The sequence below is a fragment of the Ursus americanus genome, chromosome 33 (genome assembly GCF_024610735.1).
Source record: "Ursus americanus isolate L20-20 chromosome 33, mUrsAme1.1.p, whole genome shotgun sequence".
NCBI lineage: Eukaryota > Metazoa > Chordata > Mammalia > Carnivora > Ursidae > Ursus > Ursus americanus.
In genome coordinates this window covers 9,622,903-9,647,966 of record NC_142159.1, presented here as the reverse complement: position 1 = coordinate 9,647,966, position 25,064 = coordinate 9,622,903, and the positions used below count along the sequence as shown (strand labels likewise).

The window sequence follows — 25,064 nt, the reverse complement described above, 5'->3', positions numbered from 1 at the left end:
AGGAAGAGGGAGAAATCTGATGTAATTCCCAGGCTTCTGTCTTAGGCTATAGAGTGCTGGTGGTGCCATTAACAAGGATAGGAAATATAAGAAGATTAGTTTGGGAGAGGGAAGAGAACTTGGTTATTTTAGACATAATGAATTCAACAAAGTCCTATGGGACATTCAAATGCATTTATTCATTTAGCAGTTAACTGTATCCTGGTGTGAAATTCAGAGCAGAGGTCTGTGCGAAAGGTGTCACCCTGGGGGTGGGTGATCACTAATACAAGGGATATCATTCAGGCAGTGTTTTCAAATAACAAGATGCAGGGGGGGTGCCTGGGTGGCTCAGTCAGTTAAGCATCTGCCTTCGGCTCAGGTCATGATCCCAGGGTCCAGGGATTGAGCCCCATGCCAGGCTCTCTGCTCAGTGGGGAGTCTGCTTTTCCCTCTCCCTCTGTGCTCTCTCTCAAATAAATGAATAAAATCTTTTTTAAAAATGCAATAATTAATACATGAAGTTTATTATAGAAATTAAAGATTGTTAGTGTATTTTATTAGGTTATCTGAGCCCATTTCTTAGAAGGTAGAAACATTTTATTTAATTTTTTTGAAAGGGAAGGGGGCATGGAGAGCGGGAGAGTCAGAGAAGCTTAAGCAGGCTCCACACCCAGTGCAGAGCCTGACACAGGGCTCAGTATCACGACCGTGAGGTTGTGACCTGAGCTGAAATCAAGAATCCGATGCTTAACCGACTAAGCCACCCAGGTACCACAGAAGGTAGAAGCATTTTAGAGACTTTCCCTAAGTGATACTTCTAGTTAATGCTAGTTACTCTCTCTCTCTCTCTTTCTCTTTTAACTAGGCTCTGCTCATGTCAATAGTTTGGTTATGATGCTTTGAAAAATGCTGAACTGGTAAAAAAGACTAAAGTACCTAGATTCCAATAAAAGACATCAGTTTCTATGGTCAATGGCCTTTTTTTTTTTTTTTTTTAGATTTTATTTATTATTTATTTGACAGAGCAAGAGAGAGAGAGCACAAGCAGGGGGAGCGGCAGGCAGAGGGAGAGGGAGAAGCTGGCTCCCCACTGAGCAAGGAGCCCCACTTAGGGCTCAATCCCAGGGTCCTGGGGTCATGACCTGAGCAGAAGGCAGATGCTTAACTGACTGAACCACCCAGGTGCCCCGGGTTCTTCCTGTCTTGAACTGTCCAATGTATTACTTTTTAGTCTTCTTAGGATAATTCTGTAATATAACTTAATCTTATACTTGAAGCAACATTTTATGTCATAAGCATTTAAAGTTATGAAGGGGAAAGTCTAGTGTAAAACAGTAACAAGTGGTGATATAAAGACAGTAGCAAGAGGAACTTTCCTTTGAGGTGAGGAAAGTTGTTGATTCCTGTCCATGGTAGTAGCTGCTAAGCAGTCCTGGGCAACTTGGAGCTTAAATACAATGGGGAACTAGTCAAAGCACTAACGTAGAGTTGTAAAGTATATTTATTTTATTCCTTTTGAGATAATTTATAACAAATTTCTTAACCCCATGCTGTGAATATTAATTTTTTCATGATTTATGTAGTTTGTTTATCGATGGACACTTTTACAACAGGATTTATGAACCTGGGTCCGAGAACAACACGGCAGTTGTGGCAGTAGAAACTCACACGATTCACAAAATTGAAGAAGGGATTGGTAAGTCTTTTTGTTATTCTAGTATCTTTGACGTTAGCTTCCTTGGTTGAAATTCCTTGCCTTTTGTGCCTTATATTGTCCCCCCTGCCCAGTGTGCCCTACCAGTGCTGTAGCCATCAGTTTGATGGTGGTGCATCTAGAGACACCACTGACTAAAGCTAGGCCCGTCAGTTAATTATTTAACATCATTTTGCTAGGGTACTGAAAAGATTTTTCATCTACAAAAACTCCACAAAGAAATTGGAGCCTCAAAGTTGATTCTGTCTCTAGGGAAGATGCTGATTAGGATTTACGAGGTGTTGATTGGAAGGCAGTCAGTGGAAAGAAGCTAAAAGAAAAGTTTGAAATTAGACAAACCTGAGTTTAAATCCTACTTTCGCACTTCTTAGCTGTGTGTCCTTGGGAAAGTCACTTCACCTTTCCAAGTCCCACCTACATACATTGGAAACAATCACTGCCTCACAGGCTTGTTAGAAGAACTAAATAAGATTAAGCATGTGAAAGCACATAAGACAGTGTCTGGCACATAGTGTGAGCTTGGTAAGAGAGCTGTTATGCCAAACGTCTTCCAGAAGATTTCAAAACAATACCAGCCAAAGTGAACAGTTAGCTACTCAGAGGAACCAAGAGACTAGAGATTTTTGAATTAAGCTTTTAGGGAAAAGTGTTCAATAAATAACTGATATTTTTTCCATTTTCAGATGCAAGCACTATAGAAGCAAATGAGGATATGGAAATTGCCTACCCCATAACTTGTGGGGAGAGCAAAGCCATTCTCCTCTGGAAGAAGTTTGTATGTCCAGGAATAAATGTGAAGTGTGTCAAGGTAATTGTCTTTTCTCTTTACTGGGGACTGTTTGGGGGCTCCTTGTTTTCAAAGAGTATAGTTTCAGTACGTCTTCTCTCTTGTCTACCGTATCAATGTTTTCAGTTTTGTGGCTTTATAGTCCCTATGGTGTCACAGAAAAAAATAAGGACTTTGGAGTGAAATTGACCTGAATTCAAATCCCACGCAGAATATAAGTTCTGTAAGAGCTGAGAACTTGTTTGTCTTGTTCACCATTGTATCCCCAACACCTAGAATGATGCTTGGCATATTTATCCATGAATGTTTGTTGAATGAATGAATAGAGTCCCATCTCTATGACTGGATGACCTTGAATAAGTTAATTTCAGAGGCTCATATGTTAAAATATGAATAATCACATACACTGTAAGGTTGCCTAGCAGATGAAATGAGGTAATATATGTAAAATGCCTTATGGGAGTGTGCATTATATTAGAATTTATTGAAAATTATTACTGATAAAAATAAGTATTCATGAGAGCACAAAGTGGAAATAATTGCTTATCCTGTCTCCATTGGTAGCCACAGCTGTACCCAGAGATAGTAGTCACCATCAGTGGCATCATCCTAGAATCATTAAGGATTACAGAGTTTTGAGGCTCTGCAGTGATAGTGGTTTCTATGTTACTTATTCTTTCCGCCTCATCCTGAATCTTGTCATTAGGGCTGGATAGGTTACTTCAGTTTATTTAAACAGCCTTTGCAACATTGGACCCAAGTGCCTGATTTAGGGCATGAATGGATTTCAGATGTTGATTAATCAGTATATTAATCTCCGATCCTCCTCCTGTCTTCTGTAGCTCTGTACTAGGACAGGGCAGTGTGCCCAGAGAAGGATCATCTTCTCTGGCACAGCAGGGCAGGAGGCTGGAAGACACAAGGCTATGACTTAAGATGCCATCTGGGTATTTTTCATACGTAACAAGTAGAGTTACCTTTCTTTCTCTCTTGGCCTGCCTAAGTTGATCTCGGGTTCTTTTGGACTTTTCTTTTTACTTTAGTTCAATGATCAGTTGATCAGCCCCAAGCATTTTGTTCATCTGGCTGGCAAGTCCACCCTAAAGGACTGGAAGAGAGCCATTCGTCTGGGTGGAATCATGCTCAGGTGAGCTTTAATAACAAGCACATACGAGGGTGCTTGGAAGAGCACCTTCCAGTTGGAAAAGCATGCAGCTCTTGATCTCAGAGCCCCACATTGAGTGTAGAGATTACCAAAAATATATATATATTAATTAATTAAAAAGAAAACAAGCGCCTACCTTTTTGTTTTGTTTTGTTTTAAGATTTATTTATTTTAGAGAGAGAGGGAAGAGTTTTTTTTTTTTTTTAAGATTTACTTGTTTATTTTAGAGAGTGAGAAAGCATGAGCGGAAGAGGCAGAGGCAGAGGGAGAGAGAATCTCAAGCAGACTCTGTATTGAGCACAGAGCCTATTGCGGGGCTTGGTCTCATGATCCTGAGATCACAATCTGAGCTGAAACCAAGAGTCAGACACTTAACTGACTTTGCCGCCCAGGCACCCCTGGAAAGAGAGCCGTAGGCAGACTCCACAAGGAGTGTGGAGCTGGCTGCAGGGCTCGATCTCACGACCCTGAGACCATGACCTGAGCCAAAATTAAGCCAAATCCAAGAGTGGGATGCTTAACCGACTGCCCCACCCCTCAGCACATACCTTTCAACTGACTTTGGGGGCACTTAATCATGGTAGAATACAGATAATTCAGTATTTTCTCTTTAATTTGAAATTTTTATTTCCTCTGAAGAATTGGTTTGAGCAATCCATGTATTTACCTTCATCAGCTAGCTCTTAAAATCCCTGTGAGAAAAGGAAGATTAAATTAAATTAACTCTTCCCAGCATCTAGGGCAAATTTTTTCTGATGTCAGGGTGTTAGGATCCTTTCTGGGCAGAGAAGCTCGGGAGTAGATGACAATAGTACTTGAGATCACCAAGCACAGGCAGGGCTAAGCCTGGTGCTGAGGAAGTGTGCCGACCACGAAGTATAGGCTGACTGACAAATTCTGTGATAATCTGGTAAAATAGAGGGTGCTTTTGATAAGTAACAATCATACTCAGTGAATGCAATCCGTGCCATCATTGTACCACAGAAATAAACTTCAGAATGTGTAATACCCTCACCCCCATCTTTATGCAGCAAACTTATTATTATAATTTCCCCCCCTCTGGAGAAGATTAACATTAATTGGTATTTCTTGAGCACTCACCTATTGATGGATTTTAAAATGTGGTCAGGAGTGGAAAGTTCCTCGCAGAACATGTATCATGATGTAAGAACATCTTACCCATTGCCTTTAATTCTTTTTAAGGAATGTGTCCTAAGAAGAGTCTATAGTGCTTGTAGAAATTCAGGCATAAAGATGTTTATTGCAACATTGTTTAAAATTATAGTCTGCTTTAGGGGCACCTGGGTGGCTGAGTCAGTTAAGCATCTGCATTCAGCTCAGGTCCTGATCCCAGGGCTTCAGGCTCCCTGCTCAGTGGGGAGCCTGCTTTTCCCTCTCCCTCTTCCCCTCCCCCCATTTGTGCTCTCTCACTCTCTCAAAGAAATAAATAAAATCTTTTTTTTTAAATATGTTGTTTCGAAGTTTGATTAGTGAGAACATTTTTTTTTCTAAGATAATATTTATTTGATAGAAAGCGAGAGAACACAAGCAGGGGGAACAGCAGAGGGAGAGGGAGAAGCGGGCTCCCCACTGAGCAGGGAGCCCAACATGGGACTCCATCCCAGGACCCTGGGACCACGACCTGAGCTGAAGGCAGACACTTAACTGACTGAGCCACCCAGGTACCCCATAAATAACATCTTAAAAAAAAGAAAGAAAGAAAGAAAATGATAGTATGCTTTAATACACAGTTAAGGTATATCTAAAGTAAATTTATGGTTCATCTAAATATATATGAGCATATACTATGAGATATTATGAGGTTATTAAGATATTTCTAAAGAGTTTTTACATGGAAAAATGCTTATGATGTAAAGAAAGAAATAAAATATAAAATTGGGGGCGCCTGGCTGGCTCAGTCAGTACAGCATGTACTCTTGATCTTGCTGTACTGAGTGAGTTATATATATATGGAGGGGCGCCTGGATGGCTCAGTCGGTTAAGCGTCTGACTCTTGATTTCAGCTCAGGTCTTGATTTCAGGGTTGTGAGTTCAGGCCCTGCATTGGGCTCCATGCTGGGCTTGGAGCCTACTAAAAAAATATATATATATATACACACACACACACACACAGTGTGATTTTAGTTGTGTAAAACACACACACATGTGTACATAAAATTTAATAGAAGAAAATATGCCAAAATGTTAATGTTATCTCTGTGTTGTTGGATTTTTTTTTTTTTTTAAAGATTTTATTATTTATTCGACAGGATAGAGACAGCCAGCGAGAGAGGGAACACAAGCAGGGGGAGTGGGAGAGGAAGAAGCAGGCTCATAGCGGAGGAGCCTGATGTGGGGCTTGATCCCATAACGCCAGGATCACGCCCTGAGCCGAAGGCAGACGCTTAACCACTGTGCCACCCAGGCGCCCCTGTGTTGTTGGATTTTTTAAAGAGCAGTTGTTTTCTTTATAGTTTTCTGTATTTTCCACAGAAAATGTTAATTTTTTCTTCATTATTATTCAGATTATTTTAATAGAGAGACACATCAACAAAAATTATTCCAGATGATTTGTATGCAGAAATCAGTAGTTAAATAAAATTGGGAAGGAATACTTTTAACTTTCATTATTGTTCTTCTTGGCCTATTCTTTTTGCCCAGAAAAACAAGCACATGCCAACTTTCCTCAAATGTAAGAAGGAATCAGAATGTCTAAAAGATCTTTAGTGAAAGCCAAGTAACGTTATAACATAGAGTTCACTATAATTAAAATACCCCATGGTTTTGCTCATGGCCTATAATAACAATGTCTTGTGAATCCAGTTATAAGGGCATTTTATAGTGGGGGTTTAGTGTAATCAACTTTGTACTATATTTATAGGAGAGTTGTTATCCTTTTTTTTTGTTTGTTTTTTAGGAAAGAAATGTGCTGAAGTTTTATGTCTTCAAAAGTGGCAACAGACCTTGCTGGTCTAAGAATACTAATACATTAGAATCTCATCATAAAATTCTTGTTCCCTATAGCATTTCTCGGTTGTGCTCGAATATATGAACTAGTCTTTTCCCCTTTTGGGTTTGCTTTCAATGAGATTCTGTGGGGATACTCGGATGTTGTCAGGAGTGTGTCCCAGCTAAAGCTTGTTGATAACGGGAAATGAGAGAATACTCAAAATGAGCGGGCTAGGAAGGGAAGAGGAGTACTTGTAAATGTGGGCAGGACCAATGAAAATTTTATAATCCCAATTATAATTTTTGCAACCTAATGACTTTTAATGCTATTAGGTTTCACTAATCTATGGAGTAGACACAGCAACTTTGTTTCTATTTGTCCCCGAGGCCTAGTTCCCTCTAGATGTAATGCAGGCTGAACTGGTACTTCTTGTCTCCCTTTACACAGGAAAATGATGGACTCTGGACAGATTGATTTTTACCAGCATGACAAGGTTTGCTCCAATACCTGCAGAAGCACCAAATTTGATCTTCTGATCAGCAGTGCAAGAGCTCCAGTGCCAGGACAGCAGACAAGTGTGGTGCAGACACCCACTTCGGCCGATGGTAGGGGGTAGGAAACCACCTGAAAACCCAGTGTTTTTTAGTAACACTTTTCCCCTTACTTCTCTTTTGTGTTTCTTAATTTTAATTCTCATGAGCATTGATGTCCCTGTAAAGTATGCTAATCTTGGGTGTGATTCCATACTTTAGAGACAGATCTCTTTGTTTTCTCCCAGATGCTTCCTATTGGCCATACTTCCTTCCTTGTTTCTTTCTAACTGTGCACGGTAAACATTAGAAAGATGGTTCAGGGGCGCCTGGGTGGTTCACTCAGTTAAGTATCCCACTCTGGATTTTGGCTTAGGTCACCACCTCAAGGTGGTGAGATTGAGCCCCAGGTCAGGCCCCGTGCTGGGTGTGGAGCCTGCTTAAGATTTTCTCTCTCTCTCTCTCTCTCTCTCTCTCCCTCTCTCTCTCTCTGTCTCCCCCCCCCGCCCCTTCCCCCCATGTACATGCTCTAGAAAGAAAGAAAGAAAGAAAGAAAGAAAGAAAGAAAGAAAGAAAGAAAGAAAAAGATAGATACATGATTCAGTGGTTATTATGTTTATTCAGTGGTCTCACTTTGGTCCCACTTGGCATATCTTTGAAATTAAGTTGTTTTAAAATCCTTTGCTCTGGGGCGCCTGGGTGGCACAGCGGTTGGGCGTCTGCCTTCGGCTCAGGGCGTGATCCCGGCGATCTGGGATCGAGCCCCACATCAGGCTCTTCTGCTATGAGCCTGCTTCTTCCTCTCCCACTCCCCCTGCTTGTGTTCCCTCTCTCGCTGGCTGTCTCTATCTCTGTCGAATAAATGAATAAAATCTTTAAAAAAAATAAAATAAAATAAAATCCTTTGCTCTACTGGTGGTTAAGCAAGAAGATAGAATGTGAAGGGTTTTCAGCTGTTGAGCTGAGATGTATCAAAGGTAATGTATGGCTGGCTGGACTGGACTCTGGAAACTGCTACTGTAAGGATCGAAGAGCTCTGCCTGGAAGGAATCCACATAACCAAGTGGAGGCTTTGCCACAAATGAGGCAGGATGGGCATACGCTTAACTTCAGTATTGTTGACCTCGGGACTAGAGCTCTTTGCTCTTCTCTAGGGAAGATGGAGCTATGTGAGATGATTATTAAGGATTCAGTTAGTCCAGGGGAGCCTGGCTGGCCCAGTTGGAGGAGTGTGTGACTCTTGATCTTGAGGTCATGAGTTCAAGCCCCACACTGGGTGTAGAGATTAAATAAACAAACAAACAAACTTAAAAAAAAAGATTCAGTTAGTCCAGTTAAGATTCTTGTCTCAACTACTTCCAGAAGTCTTAAAAAATGCCTGACGAGTTGCAAGGACACTAATGGATATAAGGGAAGTACTATGTTTTAAAAATGACCTCTCAAGGTTTCTTTTGGTCAGCCCTAATATTCTATGAGTAACCACTGGGTGAGTAGAAGACAAATCTCTTAGAACCTAAGTTCCCTTCAGGAAAGTATAAAATGGCTAGCAGTTCGAATTTTTGATCATGTGAGTCTTTCACTTGAAAAGTAAAAAACGCAATGAAATTATCTACTTTTTATTTGGCTAAAACTCCTTTAGTTGATTATCCATATCAATATTACTTTTTTGCTTGATTATTAATACCCTCCAGCATGTGGAGTCCATATTTGTCTGTATATCTGTCTGGATCAGTTTGATTTTTCTCCATTCTCTTGTTTAAAAAAAAATTTTTTTTTTAAGATTTTATTTATTTGAGAGAGAGAGAGTGTGTGAGCACAGCAGGGGGAGTTGCAGGCAGAGGGAGAGGGAGAAGCAGGCTTTCCACTGAGTGGGGAGCCCAATGTAGGACTTGATCCCAGGACCCCAGGATCATGACCTGAGCCAAAGGCAGACGCTTAACCAACTGAGTCACTGAGGCACCCCTGTTTAAAATCTTAATGTACAGGGGTGCCTGGGTGGCACAGCGGTTAAGCGCATGCCTTCAGCTCAGGGCGTGATCCCGGCGTTATGGGATCGAGCCCCACATCAGGCTCCTCCGCTAGGAGCCTGCTTCTTCCTCTCCCACTCCCCCTGCTTGTGTTCCCTCTCTCGCTGGCTGTCTCTATCTCTGTCGAATAAATAAAATCTTTAAAAAAATAAAAATTAAAAATAAAAATCTTAATGTACAAGGAGTTCCTGACTGGCTCAGTCAGAAGAACATGTGACTCCTGATCTTGGGGTTGTGAGTTTGAGCCCCATGGTGGGTGGAGAGATTACTTAAAAAAAATAAAATAAAATCTTAATATAAAATGTTAATAGCAAAAGTTCTTTTCCTCTGTGAATCCGCTATTCCTGGATCTCTTCTTATCTGAGTTCTTTGGTCTCATCTCTCTTGCTTTCTCACCCATGGCCTGTTAAACAAGCTATAGCAACTTCTGATATTCTCGACGGTCGGCATCAAATATGCTTGTACTAGGGCTCTTGGCTAAGCACCGTACTCTTCTTTTAAATTATTTTAGGTCCTCCTTATCCTCACTAAGTCCGGGGCAGACAGCCTGGCAATCATGCTCACCTTCAGTCTTTTTAAAAAACACCTGCTCAGGAAGCAGACTGTTCTTTTGTGATTTTATAAGTTATCTTTCACTTTCTATTCAGAGTAAGAAGAAAGCATTTTCTTTTGAAAGGCAGGTTTTCTTTAGAAAATCCAGTGTTCATTCTGGCTTACCAAGGATTCTAGTTTTTACTATATGGACCTGCAGGCAAAAGGCCAGAATGTTAAAATAACAGGGTCTCTTTGGCCGTATGAGATAAAGGAGAGCTATGACTTTTTCATGAAATTCACTGGCTTTACTTCTAATGGACTGCTTTTAGGTAGCATCACACAGATTGCCATCTCAGAAGAGAGCATGGAAGAGGCAGGGCTGGAATGGAACTCTGCTCTCACTGCTGCTGTCACCATGGCTACAGAGGAGGGTGTGAAGAAAGACTCAGAGGAAATTTCAGGTACTTTTCTATGAGGCTAAGATATTTTGCAGGGTTTTGTGACCCTTCTCACCATTATGATTATGGACACAGTAGGTCTCTTAATTACTTTTGCCGGGTTTTCTCATGCTTTTTAATAATAATCGTAGCTGCAAACATTTTATTTTAATCCATGCAACAACAGCCACGCACAGTCACATTTTGCATAGGAATAAATTGAGATTCAAAAAGGTTCAGCAGCTTGCCCAAGACCCGCTGCATAGCCAATAGTGTCAGAGCTGAATTCAGCTGTTTGACTCTGTAGTCAGTACTTTTCATCCTGTCACACTGCCTCCAACTTTGGAACGTTTCTTAAATAAACCAAGCTGCAAGATGTTAGAAGAAAAAGTTAGGTAGCAGGTGGTGTAGTGGACGGTGACCAATGACGATTCACTTAGAGGGGACCAGGAGGGGTTTCACATCATCCTCCATTCATTAATTCACTTGAAAAATATTTATTGCTGTGTATTTTTAGTTGGCACTGTTGCCAACTTAGATGAAAAGACATAGCTTTTGCCCTCAGCTTATCCCGCCTATTCAGCTGTTTTATTTTACTTTGTAAGAATAGGACTAGAGGGAGTATAGTTGACTCTTGAGCAATGTGGCAGTTTGGAGCACCAACCTCCTGTGCAGCGGAAAATCCATGTGTAACTTGCCTCCCCCGCCACCCCCACTTAACTATAAGCCTTACCAATAACATAGTCGATTAACATATTTTTTATGTTATTTGTATTATATACTGTATTCTTACAATAAAGTAAACTAAAGAAAAGAAAATATTCCTAAGAAAATCATAAGAAAAAACATTTACGTCACTGTACTGTATATATTGAAAAAAATCTATATATAAGTATACCCTCACAGTTCACACCATGTCATACAAGGCTCGCCTGTATATCTTTATTTTAATATCTTTATTATTTAACTTCTAAGATACTAAATACTGTTTAAATTAAATTATTTAAATAAATAATATTTAATATTTATTTAATCTCTTTATTGGAGGAAGATACCCGCTCCCTATAGCCAGAGCCATGACAAATTGAGGCAATTATCTCAAGTCCCTATGTTGCTGAAGAGGCCGATAATTGGGTACCAACTCAGGGAGGCAGCTAGTATTCCAAAAACTTCTTCCTTTTTCCCAGAAATGGCCCAACAAGAAATCATTTCAAATTGAAGTAATTTCGAGTTTAACTTGTAGAGATGTGCCTAAGTATATGTAGTATCCCTTGTTTATCTTCTGTCTTATCCCTCTTGTGTCAGAGGACACTTTGATGTTCTGGAAAGGAATAGCTGATGTAGGGCTGATGGAAGAGGTTGTCTGCAACATACAGAAGGAAATAGAGGAGCTACTCAGGGGAGTTCAGCAGCGGCTCATTCAGGCTCCCTTCCAGGTAACAGGTAAGTGCACTAATTCTAATTCTAACAACAGTGGTCATTTTATTGAACACTGACAGCTGTAAGCAAATCCTGTTAGTCTCATGAAAACATTGAGGTATGAGTATTATTATCCACATTTTACAGATTAGGAAACTATGGTTCATAAAATTTACTTGTCCATAGTTCATAATAAGGTTTTGAACTCGGGTCTGGTCATGCTTTTCCACAGGTAATTTTTGGCTTTATAAATGGTGCCAGAAAGCAGGCGCTCTCTCTATTACGTATAGATAGAGTCTGAAAATTGGAGAAAGCTACCTGGTTTTAGACAAGTCTCATATTCTATCAGTTTAGGGCATCCAGAACTATTGTGTGCACTTACAGCTGTTTCCGAATACCCATAGGGTACTTGCTGCTGTGCATAATGTAAAAGGATGTTCTAATCATCTGATACAAAAGGGTTTGTGATGATGAGCGTCTGGCTGGCTCAGTCAGTGGAGCATGTGACTCTTAATCTTGGGGTCATGAGTTTGAGCTCCGTGTTGGGGGTAGAGCTTACTTTTTTTTTTTTTTTAAAGATTTTATTTATTTATTCATTCGACAGAGATAGAGACAGCCAGCGAGAGAGGGAACACAAGCAGGGGGAGTGGGAGAGGAAGAAGCAGGCTCATAGCGGAAGAGCCCGATGTGGGGCTCGATCCCATAACACCGGGATCACGCCCTGAGCCGAAGGCAGACGCCCAACCGCTGTGCCACCCAGGCGCCCCTAGAGCTTACTTTAAAAAAGAGTCATAATATGGGGCGCCTCGGTGGCTTAGCCGTTAAACGTCTGCCTCCGGCTCAGGTCATGATCCCAGAGTCCTGGGGTCGAGCCCCGCATTGGGCTCCCTGCTCTGCAGGAAGCCTGCTTCTCCCTCTCACACTCCCCTTGCTTGTGTTCCCTCTCTGGCTGTCTCTCTCTGTCAAATAAATAAATAAAATCTTAAAAAAAAAAGTCAAAATAATATCTCATAAGCTTGTGTGTCAGTGAGTTCCTAGATTTGTTACTTGTGTCTTATTACCGCTTTATAATTCATACATTATATAAATACACTTCAATTTTATAGTAAAATCTTTTTTTATGTTCTTGGAGGAAAAAAAAGGCAAGTAATGTAGAAAGCAGGGATGACTCTTTTAAATAGGGTGGTCAAGGAAGGCCTCCCAAAGCAGGTGGCATTTAAGCAGAGACCTGAATTGAAGAAGCAAGCCATGTGATGAGCTGGAAGAAGGAACATTTCAGGCAGAAGGAACAAAGACCTTGAAGTTGCAATGGGCTTCATAGGCTCAAAGAATTACAGAAGCACTGAGGCAGCCACAGCGAAGTAGGGTATAGAAGAGTGATAGGTAATAAGGTTGGAGAAGAAAAGAACAGACAGTTTATTTAGTTATTTTTTTTTTTAAGATTTTACTTATTTATCTACGAGAGAGAGAGAGAAAGCCCAAGGAGTGGGGAGAGGGAGAACCGGGCTCACTGCTGAGCTGGGAGCCTGACATGGGGCTCGATGCCAGGACCCTGGGACTGTGACCTGAGTTGAAGGCAAACACTTAACTGACTGAGCCACCCAGGTGCCCTGAGGGGATAGTTTAGATAAGCTTTGGTTAGAATTTTTATTTTAAGGTGATGGTAAGCCATCATAGTGATTTTGAGCAGGGGACCGAAATGATAAGGATTTATATTTTTATATTTTATGTATATATATTTTTTTAAAGATTTTTTTTTATTTATTTGACAGAGACAGAGACAGCTAGCGAGAGAGGGAACACAAGCAGGGGGAGTGGGAGAGGAAGAAGCAGGCTCATAGCGGAGGAGCCTGATGTGGGGCTCGATCCCATAATGCTGGGATCACGCCCTGAGCCAAAGGCAGACACTTAACCGCTGTGCCACCCAGGCACCCCTATATTTTTTATATTTTTGAAAGATCACTTTGGTTGCTATACGGAGAATGGACTGTATGGGGCAAGAAATAAGTTGGGAGGGGTGCCTGGCTAGCTCAGTTGGTGGAGAGTGCAACCCTTGACCTCAGGGTTATGAGTTTAAGCCCGACATTGGTCATAGAGCCTACTTAAAAAAAAAAAAAAAAGAAAAAGGAAAGAAATCAGTGGGGAGACTCTTGAAGGAATTACTCCAGACAAGAGATGATGGTGGCATGGATTAGAGTGGATAGTGGTAGACCTGGGAAGAAGTGATCATATTGGGGATATATTTTGAATGTGGAACTGACAAGTTTTGCTGATGGATTGGATGTAGGGTAAAAGAGAAAGGGGGCGCCTGGGTGGCTCAGTCATTAAGCGTCTGCCTGTGGCTCAGGTCATGATCCCAGGGTCCTGGGATCGAGCCCCTCATTGGGCTCCCTGCTTGTCGGGAAGCCTGCTTCTCCCTCTCCCACTCCCCCTGCTTGTGTTCCCTCTCTCGCTGTCTCTCTCTCTGTCAAATAAATAAATAAATCTTAAAAAAAGATAGATAGAGAGAGAGAAGGACAGAAATCCAGGATGACTCATACCTTTTTGGCTTGAGCCATGAATGGTGACACCATTCCTGAGGCGAAGATCACTGGGAGAGTTGTAGTTAGTACAGTTAGTGGTTGTTTTTTTGTTTTTTGGGTATTTTTTAAAAGTAGGCTTCATGGCCAGTGTAGGGCTTGAACTCATGACCCTGAGATCAAGAGTCACATACTCTTGCGACTGAGCCAGCCAGGCACCCCTCAAAGTTAGTCTTGACTTGGGGCACCTGGCTGGCTCAGTGGATGGAGCATGTGACTCGTGATCTGACGGTCACGAGTTCAAGCCCCATGTTAGGCATAGAGCTTACTTTAAAAAAAAAGAGAAAAGAAAAAAAGAAAAAAATTAGTGTTGACTTGCTAAATGATCATGAGGCCTTCAAATGGAGGTGCCACTCAGCTAGATGGAAGTATGACTCTGGCATGCAGGAAGGAGGTTAGGGCTGGAGATCTGCAGGTGGGAGTTCTCAGCATGTACATGTTATTTCAAAGCATGGAACTGGATGAGATGACTGTGGAAAAGAGCTGTAGGTGGAGAAGTGGTCTGAGTTAAGGAAGTAATGACCACAGCTACTGACAATGCTTTCAAGAAGTTTTGAATAAAGAGGAACAGAGATAACACTACGAATAACATTGCATGCCAGTTCCCATGTTTGACTCTTAAAATATGCTATATTTTTTTTTAACATTTTATTTTTTTGAGAGAGAGAGCAGGCAGGGGGAGGAGAGCCTGATGTGGGGCTGGATCTCACAACCCTGAGATCATGACCTGAGCTGAAATCAAGAGTTGGACACTTAACCAACTGAGCCACTCAGGTGCCCCTAAAATATATTTCTATTCTTCATGTCTATTTTGCCAAGTAAGTATTATTAGGCCCTTTTGTTTTGGATGAGAAAACTGAGGAGTGAAATGACTTATCCAGGTTCACACAGATAGGAGGAAACCATAAAACTGAGATTCAAACTTAGCTCTATCTAGCATAGTGACCATGTTTTCTAAACCGGAAGTCAGAACTTATAACCAGATGCAAGATTTTTTTTATTTTTAAATTTATTTATATGGAAGGATGGATAAGTTACAACAATTGAAGTTAATTATACATGTGATAAATCTTTGCCAACATTTTTAAAAAATGCAATTAGAATAGTACCGTCATTTCTGGGTTGTTTCATATTTATAAGCAACACGACAGAGAGCTGGGGAAACACTTCTGTTTTAACTTGACAGGCATGTCTTTGTTTTAAATAGATGCTGCTGTTCTCAACAATGTAGCACATACATTTGGCCTAATGGACACGGTGAAGAAGGTTTTGGACAACAGAAGGAACCAAGTAGAGCAGGGAGAAGAGCAGTTTCTCTATACGCTGACAGGTGTGTATAACTTGGTTCTTCTTAGGTGATACTATACTAATATCCTTGAGTCTTGGCATTTCCTTGTGGACTTCTGTTGGGACTTCCTTTCTTCTTTCCTTCCTTCTTTCCTTCCTTCCTTCCTTCCTTCCTTCCTTCCTTCCTTCCTTCCTTCCTTCCTCATCATGGTCCTCCTTCTGTATCTTTTGGAGGATTAAAATATCTGTTCAATTGCTCCATTAATCCAGTAATCTCAGTGGCAGAAGAAACAAACTGGCCTTTGTTTTCATTACATTATTTATATTGCATCTTTTGATAACTGTAAATTTAGCACTTTTTCCATTATTTGTGGTAATCAGAAATTATGAGCACTTGAATAATTTAACTCTTTTTATCAAGTACTTATTTTGCGCTGTCTCTGGGATGCCTGGGTGGCTCAGTTGGTTGGGCGTCTGCCTTTGGCTCAGGTCATGATCCCAGGATCCTGGGCTTGAGTTCTGCATCAGACTCCTTGCTCAGTGGGGAGCCTGCTTCTCCTTCTCCCTCTGCTGCTCCCCCTGTTTGTGCTCTCTCTCTCTGACAAATAAATAAATAAAATCTTCCAAAAAAATTTGCACTGTCTCCAAACTAGGTTGTAGAAATATAATGTTGACTAAGACAGCCTCACTCTCTACATGGTCTTTAAGGAACTCAAGGGAAAACAGACATAGAAATAAATGCAAAAAGTAGTCAGCTTTGTAACTGAGGCATATAGTGGGTATGGTGGAAGAACAAAAGGAGTTGTCACTTATATCCAGAGAGAATCAAGAAAAGGTTTTGGATAAAGCAGGTGAAAGATGTAAAACAAGTCAGAGGTATCAATTATCACCTTTGAATGATGTAGAATATATTATAGTGAGTCATGAAGCCAAAAGGCAAGATTATTTGGTAATAGAAGAACAATTTATGTTGTCTTAAACTTACTTTTATACCCAGTATGTAATTTAAACTCAGTTTACTGAGTACTCTGAGACCCTTTTCATTTGATCCTCCTAAGAATGTTATAGGCTATTATCCCTATTTTATAGATGACACAGTAGAGGCCCAAAGAGGATAAATGATTTGCCTTGGGGCCGCATCAGTACTTGGCAGTGAAGCCTGGAATAGCACTTGGCTTTCTTACTCCTAATCCAGTGCTTTCATGAAACTTCCAAAAAATGGCTTTTGTTAAGAATGTGGGCTTCTGGTTCTTTGTCCATATTATTTTTTTTAGATAGGTTTAATCATAGTATACATAAAGTTTTATTTTCTGCTTTTTTCACTGTGACATATTAATATTTTACCAAGTTGCTACATAGTACTTTACCTAGACATTCTTCTAGGGATGACATTTAAATTTTCAAACTTTCATTCAGTAGTTTATTTTGTTGCAGTGAACTTGTATGAATACAACTTTTTCTTTTTATGTCCTTTTAAACTACTTCCCAGAACTAAGCTTCAGGTTAAGTGGTACTGAAAATTGTTTTATGGATTTTTATGACCTGTTGCCAAATTTCCAAGATTATATCACCATTTTGAACACATCAGCATTGGATGTTGTTATTTACAATATTCTCTGATTTAACTTCTTAAAAAATTATAGATGTAACTGTTATCTTCTTCAAAGATTTTATCTATTTATGAGAGAGATTTAACTTTTTATTTTTATTTTATTTTTTAAAAGATTTTATTTATTTGTTTGACAGAGAGAGACAGCGAGAGAGGGAACACAAGCAGGGGGAGTGTGAGAGGGAGAAGCAGGCTTCCTGCCAAGCAGGGAGCCCGATGCGGGGCTCAATCCCAGGACCCTGGGATCATGACCTGAGCCGAAGGCAGACACTTTTTTTTTTTTAAATTGAAGATTTTATTTATTTATTTGACAGAGAGACAGTGAAAGAGGGAACACAAGCAGGGGGGAGGAGTGGGAGAGGGAGAAGCAGGTTTCCCACCAAGCAGGGAGCCCGATGTGGGGGTTTATCCCAGGACCGTGGGATCATGACCTGAGCCAAAGGCAGACACATTACGACTGAGCCACCCAGGCACCCCATGTAACTGTTATCTTCTTGAGATGTACATTTCTTTGGTTACTACTGAAAATGGGGGAAAAAATGCAGTATTTTGTAACTTACAAGGCAGTATTTAAAATTTTTTGAATGAAAAAGAAATTGTTTTAACATGTTCTTGATCCCTACCTACTCCTTTTATTCCAAGCAAGGAATTGATTTGCTCTTGGTGTTCCATAGAAGCAAAGTGCTCTACAGATGTAACTGATTATTTATTGAATGCTTCTCAGGTACAAAGCAATAGAAGAAGTGCTGGTGTAGAACCAGACTCATCAGTGCTCACCAGGGTTGGATTGGAAATTGGGAGAGGGATAGTGATACATGTATTATGGTGGAAAAGCCACCAAGTTGGCCATCAGAAGACTTTTGTCTTGGCCCAAGCTCTGAAAATTTAAGTAAATCACTGTACTCTCTGGGTCCCAGTTCAAATGAATGTGTTAGAACTCTAAGACCTCTTTTAGTTCTGTAATTCTTAGGGACTTCCTCCGTCACTTTCTGTAGACTTCTCTGGGTGCTAATGGTAGACTAAGGCCATTTAGTACACTAAGGTCACCAGGAAGGTGATCCTGCCTTGAAGGACAGGTTGGGAATCACTGTTTTTTGGAGCAGCCATTGTAGCTCCTCTGTAGGTCCATGTTAGTTCCAAAGGGATTGTGCAAATATTCCTTATTTCCATCTGTAGATCCAGGCAAGGCATCTGTAAGCCGCAAGATCAACCGCAGGTTTCTTTGGTTTGCATTTTGGTGACAGATGACAAAATGCCATAGGAGCTTCTAGGGTTGAGCTGTAGTAGGATCACAGCCTGAAAATGATTCTGAATTGTTGCCCTGCCTGTAATCACACAATGAAATGTAATTGCTGGAGGGATTTTAAAAATCATCCAGTTTGGTTTCTTGTTTTGAAAACAGTGAAGCTATGTAGTGGCAAAAGCCAGTATAGGCCAAGACAAGACCTCAGGTTTCCTGACTCCATTCACTGTTCCCAAGAGTATACTTCTCTCCACACAAAGTCTGTCTTTTTTTCCACAGAGTTGGAACGCCAGTTGGAAGAGCAGAAGAAGCAAGCTCAGGATCACAGGCTGAAATCCCAGACGGTTCAAAATGTGGTACTTATGCCTGTGAGCACTCCTAAGCCTCCAAAAAGGCCCCGGCTCCAGCGGCCAGCTTCCACCACAGTGCTGAGCCCTTCTCCTCCGGTCCAGCAGCCTCAGTTCACAGTCATCTCACCCATCACCATCACCCCAGTGGGCCAGTCATTTTCCATGGGCAATATTCCAGTGGCCACCCTCAGCCAGGGCTCCAGTCCTGTGACTGTTCACACACTGCCTTCTGGCCCCCAGCTCTTCCGCTATGCCACAGTGGTCTCCTCTGCCAAGAGCAGCTCACCAGACACAGTGACCATCCACCCTTCATCTAGCTTGGCACTGCTAAGCTCCACCGCCATGCAGGATGGGAGTACCCTGGGCAACATGACCACCATGGTGAGCCCCGTGGAGCTGGTGGCCATGGAGTCCGGCCTGACCTCAGCAATCCAGGCTGTTGAAAGCACCTCAGAGGATGGGCAGACCATCATTGAGATTGACCCAGCCCCAGACCCAGAGGCTGAGGATACTGAGGGCAAAGCAGTCATTTTGGAGACAGAGCTGAGGACTGAGGAGAAAGTTGTGGCTGAGATGGAAGACCACCAGCATCAAGTCCACAATGTGGAGATTGTGGTCTTAGAGGATTAACTGGGGATCTCGGGGCCAGGAGATATGTTTTGGTTTGGAATTTTAATTATTTGTTTATTTTTGTCATTGTCCCACTCATTTCCACATAGGATCCTTTTTTTTAAACAAAATCTCATTGTTGTAACTGAAAATGTTGGGTTCCTCCCACCCCCTCATTGAAAAATGGACAAAAACAAGCTGTCCTTCCGGAAGTTGAGAGTAGGTCACTCAATGTCCTAATCCTTTTGCACCAAGAAAGTTATTTCTTCTAGGGGAGGCATCAAGATAATCAGAAACCCTGTCCAAAAAGCCCTTTCCAGGCTAGTCTGTCTGTGTACGCATGTGGTTATATTTTTGTAAAGATGCATTGACCAGACTCTGGAATGCAGATCTGACACTGGAAGGCAACCCACCCACACATGGAAGCAGAAGGATACTTTATTTTGTATCCTGGAAAGGGCCCTCAGAGGCCGGTGCAAAACTCTGAAACGAAAGAAAGTTGAACTATGCTTGCAGGGGAAGGTGGCATACCAGCAGCAGCTTAAAACAGGAAGTGCTTTGGCCAGGATGGGGCAAGGAAATTATCTTAGCTCCAGAGGTGCACCTGATGCCTCTTGATATCTCTAAGGGTTATTACTATGGGTGCCATTTTAAGGAGGGGCCAGTAATAAGTGGAAGGGTACATCTCCGTGGACCAAGTGGCATCAGGGGTGTAGGGGCCTGTGGCTTTGCAGAAGTAGAAATCGCCGGTTGTCACAGCTGTGCTTTGTGATTTAAGCTCACCTTCCCTCCCTTCCCCAACTTTGTCAAAGCACTTAACCCTCCTAAACTAGGACCAGTCCATTCATTTGCAAACTATGTGATGTGGTGTAAATTTCTCTGGTCCTCAGACTGTGGCTGTCATGGCGGTGGGGCTCCAAGGCCATCATTTTTATTGCATGACTCCAGGCACAGGGGAGCTCCTCATCTAGACCAGCTGCCCTTTTTGGTGGGGCCCTTTTTTGGCTTTGGAACCAAAAGCAGCCACTCATTTGGTGCTTCCTCTTGTTCTACCCTCCATCCCTCAACTGTTAATGGCATCTGTCTCCTGGATCCCACGCTCTTCAGCTTTTTGGCTGATTTGGAGAACAGTGACAGGTGCCTGCCTGCCTTCATCCTCTTTTAGATTCATTTATACCATTTATACCACAGATGTTTCTGTGAGATATTAAGCTCATAAAAAAACCTTAGGCTTGGCAGGGAAGACTCAACAGCCCCAGCCTATCCCGAGGCACTGAGTAGATGTCTCCTCCTGAGCAAGCTGGACTCCCTGGGAAAGAAGCATTGTCTGCAACATTATATTATAGGAAATGTACCAGGAATGTCAATAATAATATCTTGGGGGGGTATTTTTTTTTTTTTTATGTTGTTTGTATATTTAGAGCTGGGCCATTTTCCGTGCTGTGATTCCTGCTCTTTGACCATCTTCAGTGTTTGGGGCAAGAGTGGATCCTGGTTTTTATTTCTTTGATTGCATTGTTTACTTCACTAGGACAAATATAGGGAAACTGCAGACAAGTTAAAGGAAAACGAGGTCAAAAAAGAAAGCACACACCTTAGGAGTGGGAGGGGTTTTTTTGTTTTTGTTTTTGTTTTTTTAATTAAAAGCAAAATTTTGACCTGTAGTTTCCTTTTTTTTTTTTTTTTTTTTTTTTTTACGAGAAGGCACCCACCTGAAGCCATGTTTCTTCCAACACATGTTGGAAACCCTGTTGTCAAGCAAGTGAAAACCGTTCTGCCATCCCTCAGATGGCTTTAATAGCTAGAGAGGCCTTCTAACTTGGGAGGGTCAATCTTAAAAGCCTTAAGGGTGAAATTTCTGAACCCCATATAGTTGTGGCTTTCAGCTTTAAAATTGTCTGGGGTTTTACTTTTCTCTTCGAAATGTTTAATAGATGTAGCAATCAGCTTAGAACAAACCTTTGGCCCTTTAGTGAGGGAATTGGCTTTTATTATTGCTTCTTTGGGTTTTCTGATGGTACCCAAACAAAAACAGAATTTCTGTCTAAGCCTAAAACTGCTACTCGAACCTAGAAAGGCACACGTCATGTGCCTATCATGGTTTTTAGGGACACTTTTCCCTTTCCCAGAGATGGGAGGTCCAATTCAGGACAGAGGAGGAGCCCTGGAGAACACCCGCACACTAGCTCAGGTCCCTTTCTTTCCTCCATCAGCTGTCCGTAGTGTTTTGAAGCAGTGTGAGCATCATGCTTCCGAAGTCAAGAGATCTCCTCCTCCTGAAGACTGAACCTGTTTACTTACTATCTGAATAGTCTGGCGAGTGGAAATACATGAGCTTTGTTGTTTTCCTGGTCTTCCAATGGCCTGGCATTATTGCGAGCTGCTGTGGTACCCGTTGTTGAGTGGGGGTTTTCTCAGAGCCCTGGTCTAAATGATCTCAGACAGTGTGAGAAATATGCAAGCCGTTGGTATGTGCACAAGCAGTTGCAATGAATCATTCCTCAGGCTGACTTGGCAGTAGCCATCTATATTTCTGTTCGTTCATTAAATAAACGTTTATAAGAACCATCTATGTGCCAGGCTTTGTGCTAGGCACTGGCAGTACGGAGATGAAGACAGAGTTCCTGCACTCAAGGACTTCATACGTCAGAGGTTGTCTGGAGTTAAGAACTATATTTCAATATAATTGGTTTCTTTTGTAATCCTATGTATTTTATTTCGTGCACTGAAAACCATTATTCTGAAAATTGGTCCATAGGTTTCAGCAGACTACAAAAGACACAAAGAAGTTAGGCCTTTTCTAGTGAGATACTGAAACATCATCATACTGGGGCTAGTGCGGCCATGGAGCTACTGGCTGGTTGCTGAGAGAACAAAGGATCAGGCACCTAACCCAGCTTGGGGAGGGGGGTGGGTGTCAGCAAATACAGGGTACTTCCTGGGGAAGGTGTACACTTAAGCTAGTTCAAGAGAGATCATTTTGGCTAGTTTTTCGGTACTCCATTTTCAAGTAGTGGGGCCTGCTTATATAAGAGGGGGAAAAAGCCTTAGTCTCTGGCTGCTTCTGCCTCCAGAGCTAGGCAGAGTCAGCAGCATGGGCAGTCTCCAGAGAGTACTCCACTGGAAAAAGCCAAGTCATGCGTTAGCTTCTCTGAGTTTCCATCAGAGGAATCCAGTGCCCCACTGGAGTCTAGCTGGTAGAAGGTAAATGCCCCCAACCTTCCTGCTATGTGGTTTCCACAAAGGCCTTGGAGTCAGCTGTGCACCTGTCTCACCTTGGTTATGTCCCCGCCTTGTTCTTTTCTTCCTTTCAATTTCCAGGCTCCTTCCCTGCTCCCACCCCCAAAACAAAACAACTCCCAGTTATTCTAAAGTAAAAAAATGGACAATATACTTGAATATTCAAGATTCAAAGCCACTTCACGTGAAGTTGCTTTCATACCTCTGTCCGCATTAGGGAAGGAAGACCAATGTTAATACAAATACCTTGGAAGTCAATATTCAGTTCAGGTGGTCTGACATTCTTTAGTGGTGGCATTTTATCCCATTTCATGAAAGGCACTAAGGTGAGTGTGGTGGGATATTGGTATTAGTAACATCTGATTATAAAGATAGTATTATCAAGCACGAAATATGTAATTACTAGTTCACTGAATTATAACTGGTCCAGGTTTTAGTGCCATTAGGAGGTGGAAAGGATAAATGAAAAGCTGAATTCTGAAAATAGGCATGGAGTTGTGATTCACTTTGGGCAATGCCTCTGAGCAAAGAGTCCTGAGAAGAAAGTCAGAAAATAGGCTAGTCCCTGCATTTTCAGACAACTTACCCAATACAGTTGATCACAGATTCCCTCACCCCTAGGATCTCTTGGGGAAGTTCTTACAATAACAACCAAGGTTGTTGCGCTGGGCAAGTATCAGTTCTGTTAGATTTAGACCCTTTGCTCCTGGAATTTCTCTTAGGCAATCCTAACTGAGTCATTTCCAGGATTCCTTGCCAATCCAGGAACATCTTTCTTAGTCCTGATATATACAATTTGACTTCCTCTAGAAGGTTCTACTTTCCTCTAACTTCCTTATCCATACTCCTACCTCCCTAGCCCTAGCTTTTGGGAGCCAAAGTTGATATGGTTCCTGAATTCTACCATGTCAGTGATTCTATCTTTCTACCATGTCAGTAACTCTTGAGACAATCATTTTCTCTCAAGGGACCCCCCCATGACCCAAACCTCACCATACATCCATAGTCTGCAGTCTTCACTACCTAGAACAGCTTCCCCAACTCCATCAATCACATGAATTGAAGCACCTTTGGGATATGCTTGTGCATGACTATCTAAAACCTGTCTTTGGGATGGGCACCTGGGTGGCTCAGTAGGTTAAGCATCTGCCTTTGGCTCAGGTCATGATCCCAGGGTCCTGGGGTCAAGCCCTGCATTGGGCTCCCTGCTCAGCTGGGAGCCCGCTTCTCCCTCTCCCTCTGCCCCTCCCCCCCAACTCGTTTTCTCTCTGTCTCAAAATCTTTTTAAAAAAATAGGATTTTATTTTTAAGTAATCTCTTGAATCCACAATCCTGAGATCAAGAGTCGCATGCTCCACCAGCTAAGCCAACGAGGTGCCCCTAAAGCCTGTCTTTTATGTCCAACTGATTCTACCCATGGCCCATGGCCCAGGCTAAGACATGCCTGTTTCCTGGATAGATTATTTCAGCCCAGTACGATTCCTACTGTCTCTTCACAACTACCTGAAATTTCTGTTATGTTTTGTGAGCCTCTCAGCCTATGATAGACTACAAACTACTTGGAAATTGCCTCTGAGTTCTCCTCTTGCATCTATGGTTTCCAATTTTGTACTTTTACTGATAGTTATGACTAGTAATATGGTATATAGGAATTTATTTTTCTAGTTTGAGAACAAAAATGATCAACAGTATTGGATCACATTTAAGGGTAAATGTGAGGCTGGGTAATGACCCAGAAGGAAAGACAAATTCCTCAATGGACTTTATAGGAGCTTCCAAAGAAAGCATATACAAGAGAGGGTTTACTTGCATTCTGAAGTTTAAGTTTGCTTTTTAAAAAAGACTCTGCTGCTTCCTCTAAGGAAATCTATGTATTGCAGAGCAAACTGGAAGCCCAGAGCCCTGATTCTCCTGAGACGGTTTGGCCCACATTTTTGTTTTAACTTTTTATGAAATATAAATGCATACAGGAAAGTGCAGAAATGACTGTACAAATTGATAAAGTTAAACCGAACACACCCATTAAATCAGCTAACAGATCAAGAAAAAAAAACTTAGCAGCACCTCACCCAACCAGGATAACCACCACCTAGCTCTCTGACACCATAGCTCGGTTTTACCTGTTTTTGAGCTGTTCTGTGACCGCCTTTTCCTTTCTTTTTTTTTCTTTCTTTCTTTCTTTCTTTCTTTCTTTCTTTCTTTCTTTCTTTCTTTCTTTCTCTTCTCTTCTCTTCTCTTCTCTTCTCTTCTCTTCTCTTCTCTCTTTCCTTCCTTCGGAGCACACATGTGCATACACACACACACACACACACACACACACACACACACACACACACGAGTGGGGGAGGGGAGGGGCGTGAGGGGCATAGGGAGAGGGAAAAGGGAAAGAGAGAGAATCTCAACCAGGCTCCACTCCCAGTGGGGAGCCTGACATGGGGCTCGACCTCAGGACCCTGAGATCATGACCTCAGGACCCTGAGATCATGACCTCAGGACCCTGAGATCATGACCTCAGGACCCTGAGATCATGACCTGAGCCAAAATCAAAAGTCGGACACTTAACTGACTGAGCCACCCAGACGCCCCTAGCATTTTCTCACTC

The 25,064-nt window shown here is 41.8% G+C and overlaps 1 protein-coding gene across 9 annotated transcripts in view; it reads left to right on the top strand.

Annotated features, from left to right (window-relative positions):
- The window catches only part of GMEB1 (glucocorticoid modulatory element binding protein 1), a 33,227-nt gene extending 11,437 nt beyond the window's left edge, over positions 1-21,790 (top strand). For 8 of the 9 annotated variants that reach the window (XM_045782007.2, XM_045782005.2, XM_045782010.2 and 5 more), the window contains 8 exons: positions 1,566-1,678; positions 2,380-2,504; positions 3,527-3,630; positions 7,046-7,203; positions 10,019-10,150; positions 11,432-11,569; positions 15,332-15,454; positions 18,543-21,790. In XM_045782007.2, coding sequence (XP_045637963.1) covers positions 1,566-1,678; positions 2,380-2,504; positions 3,527-3,630; positions 7,046-7,203; positions 10,019-10,150; positions 11,432-11,569; positions 15,332-15,454; positions 18,543-19,243 — 1,594 coding nt within the window. In that variant the 3' untranslated portion in view covers positions 19,244-21,790. The remainder of the gene's footprint in view (positions 1-1,565; positions 1,679-2,379; positions 2,505-3,526; positions 3,631-7,045; positions 7,204-10,018; positions 10,151-11,431; positions 11,570-15,331; positions 15,455-18,542) is intronic. The other variant, XM_087858364.1, reaches the window with a different exon arrangement.
- Positions 21,791-25,064: the final 3,274 nt, after the last annotated feature.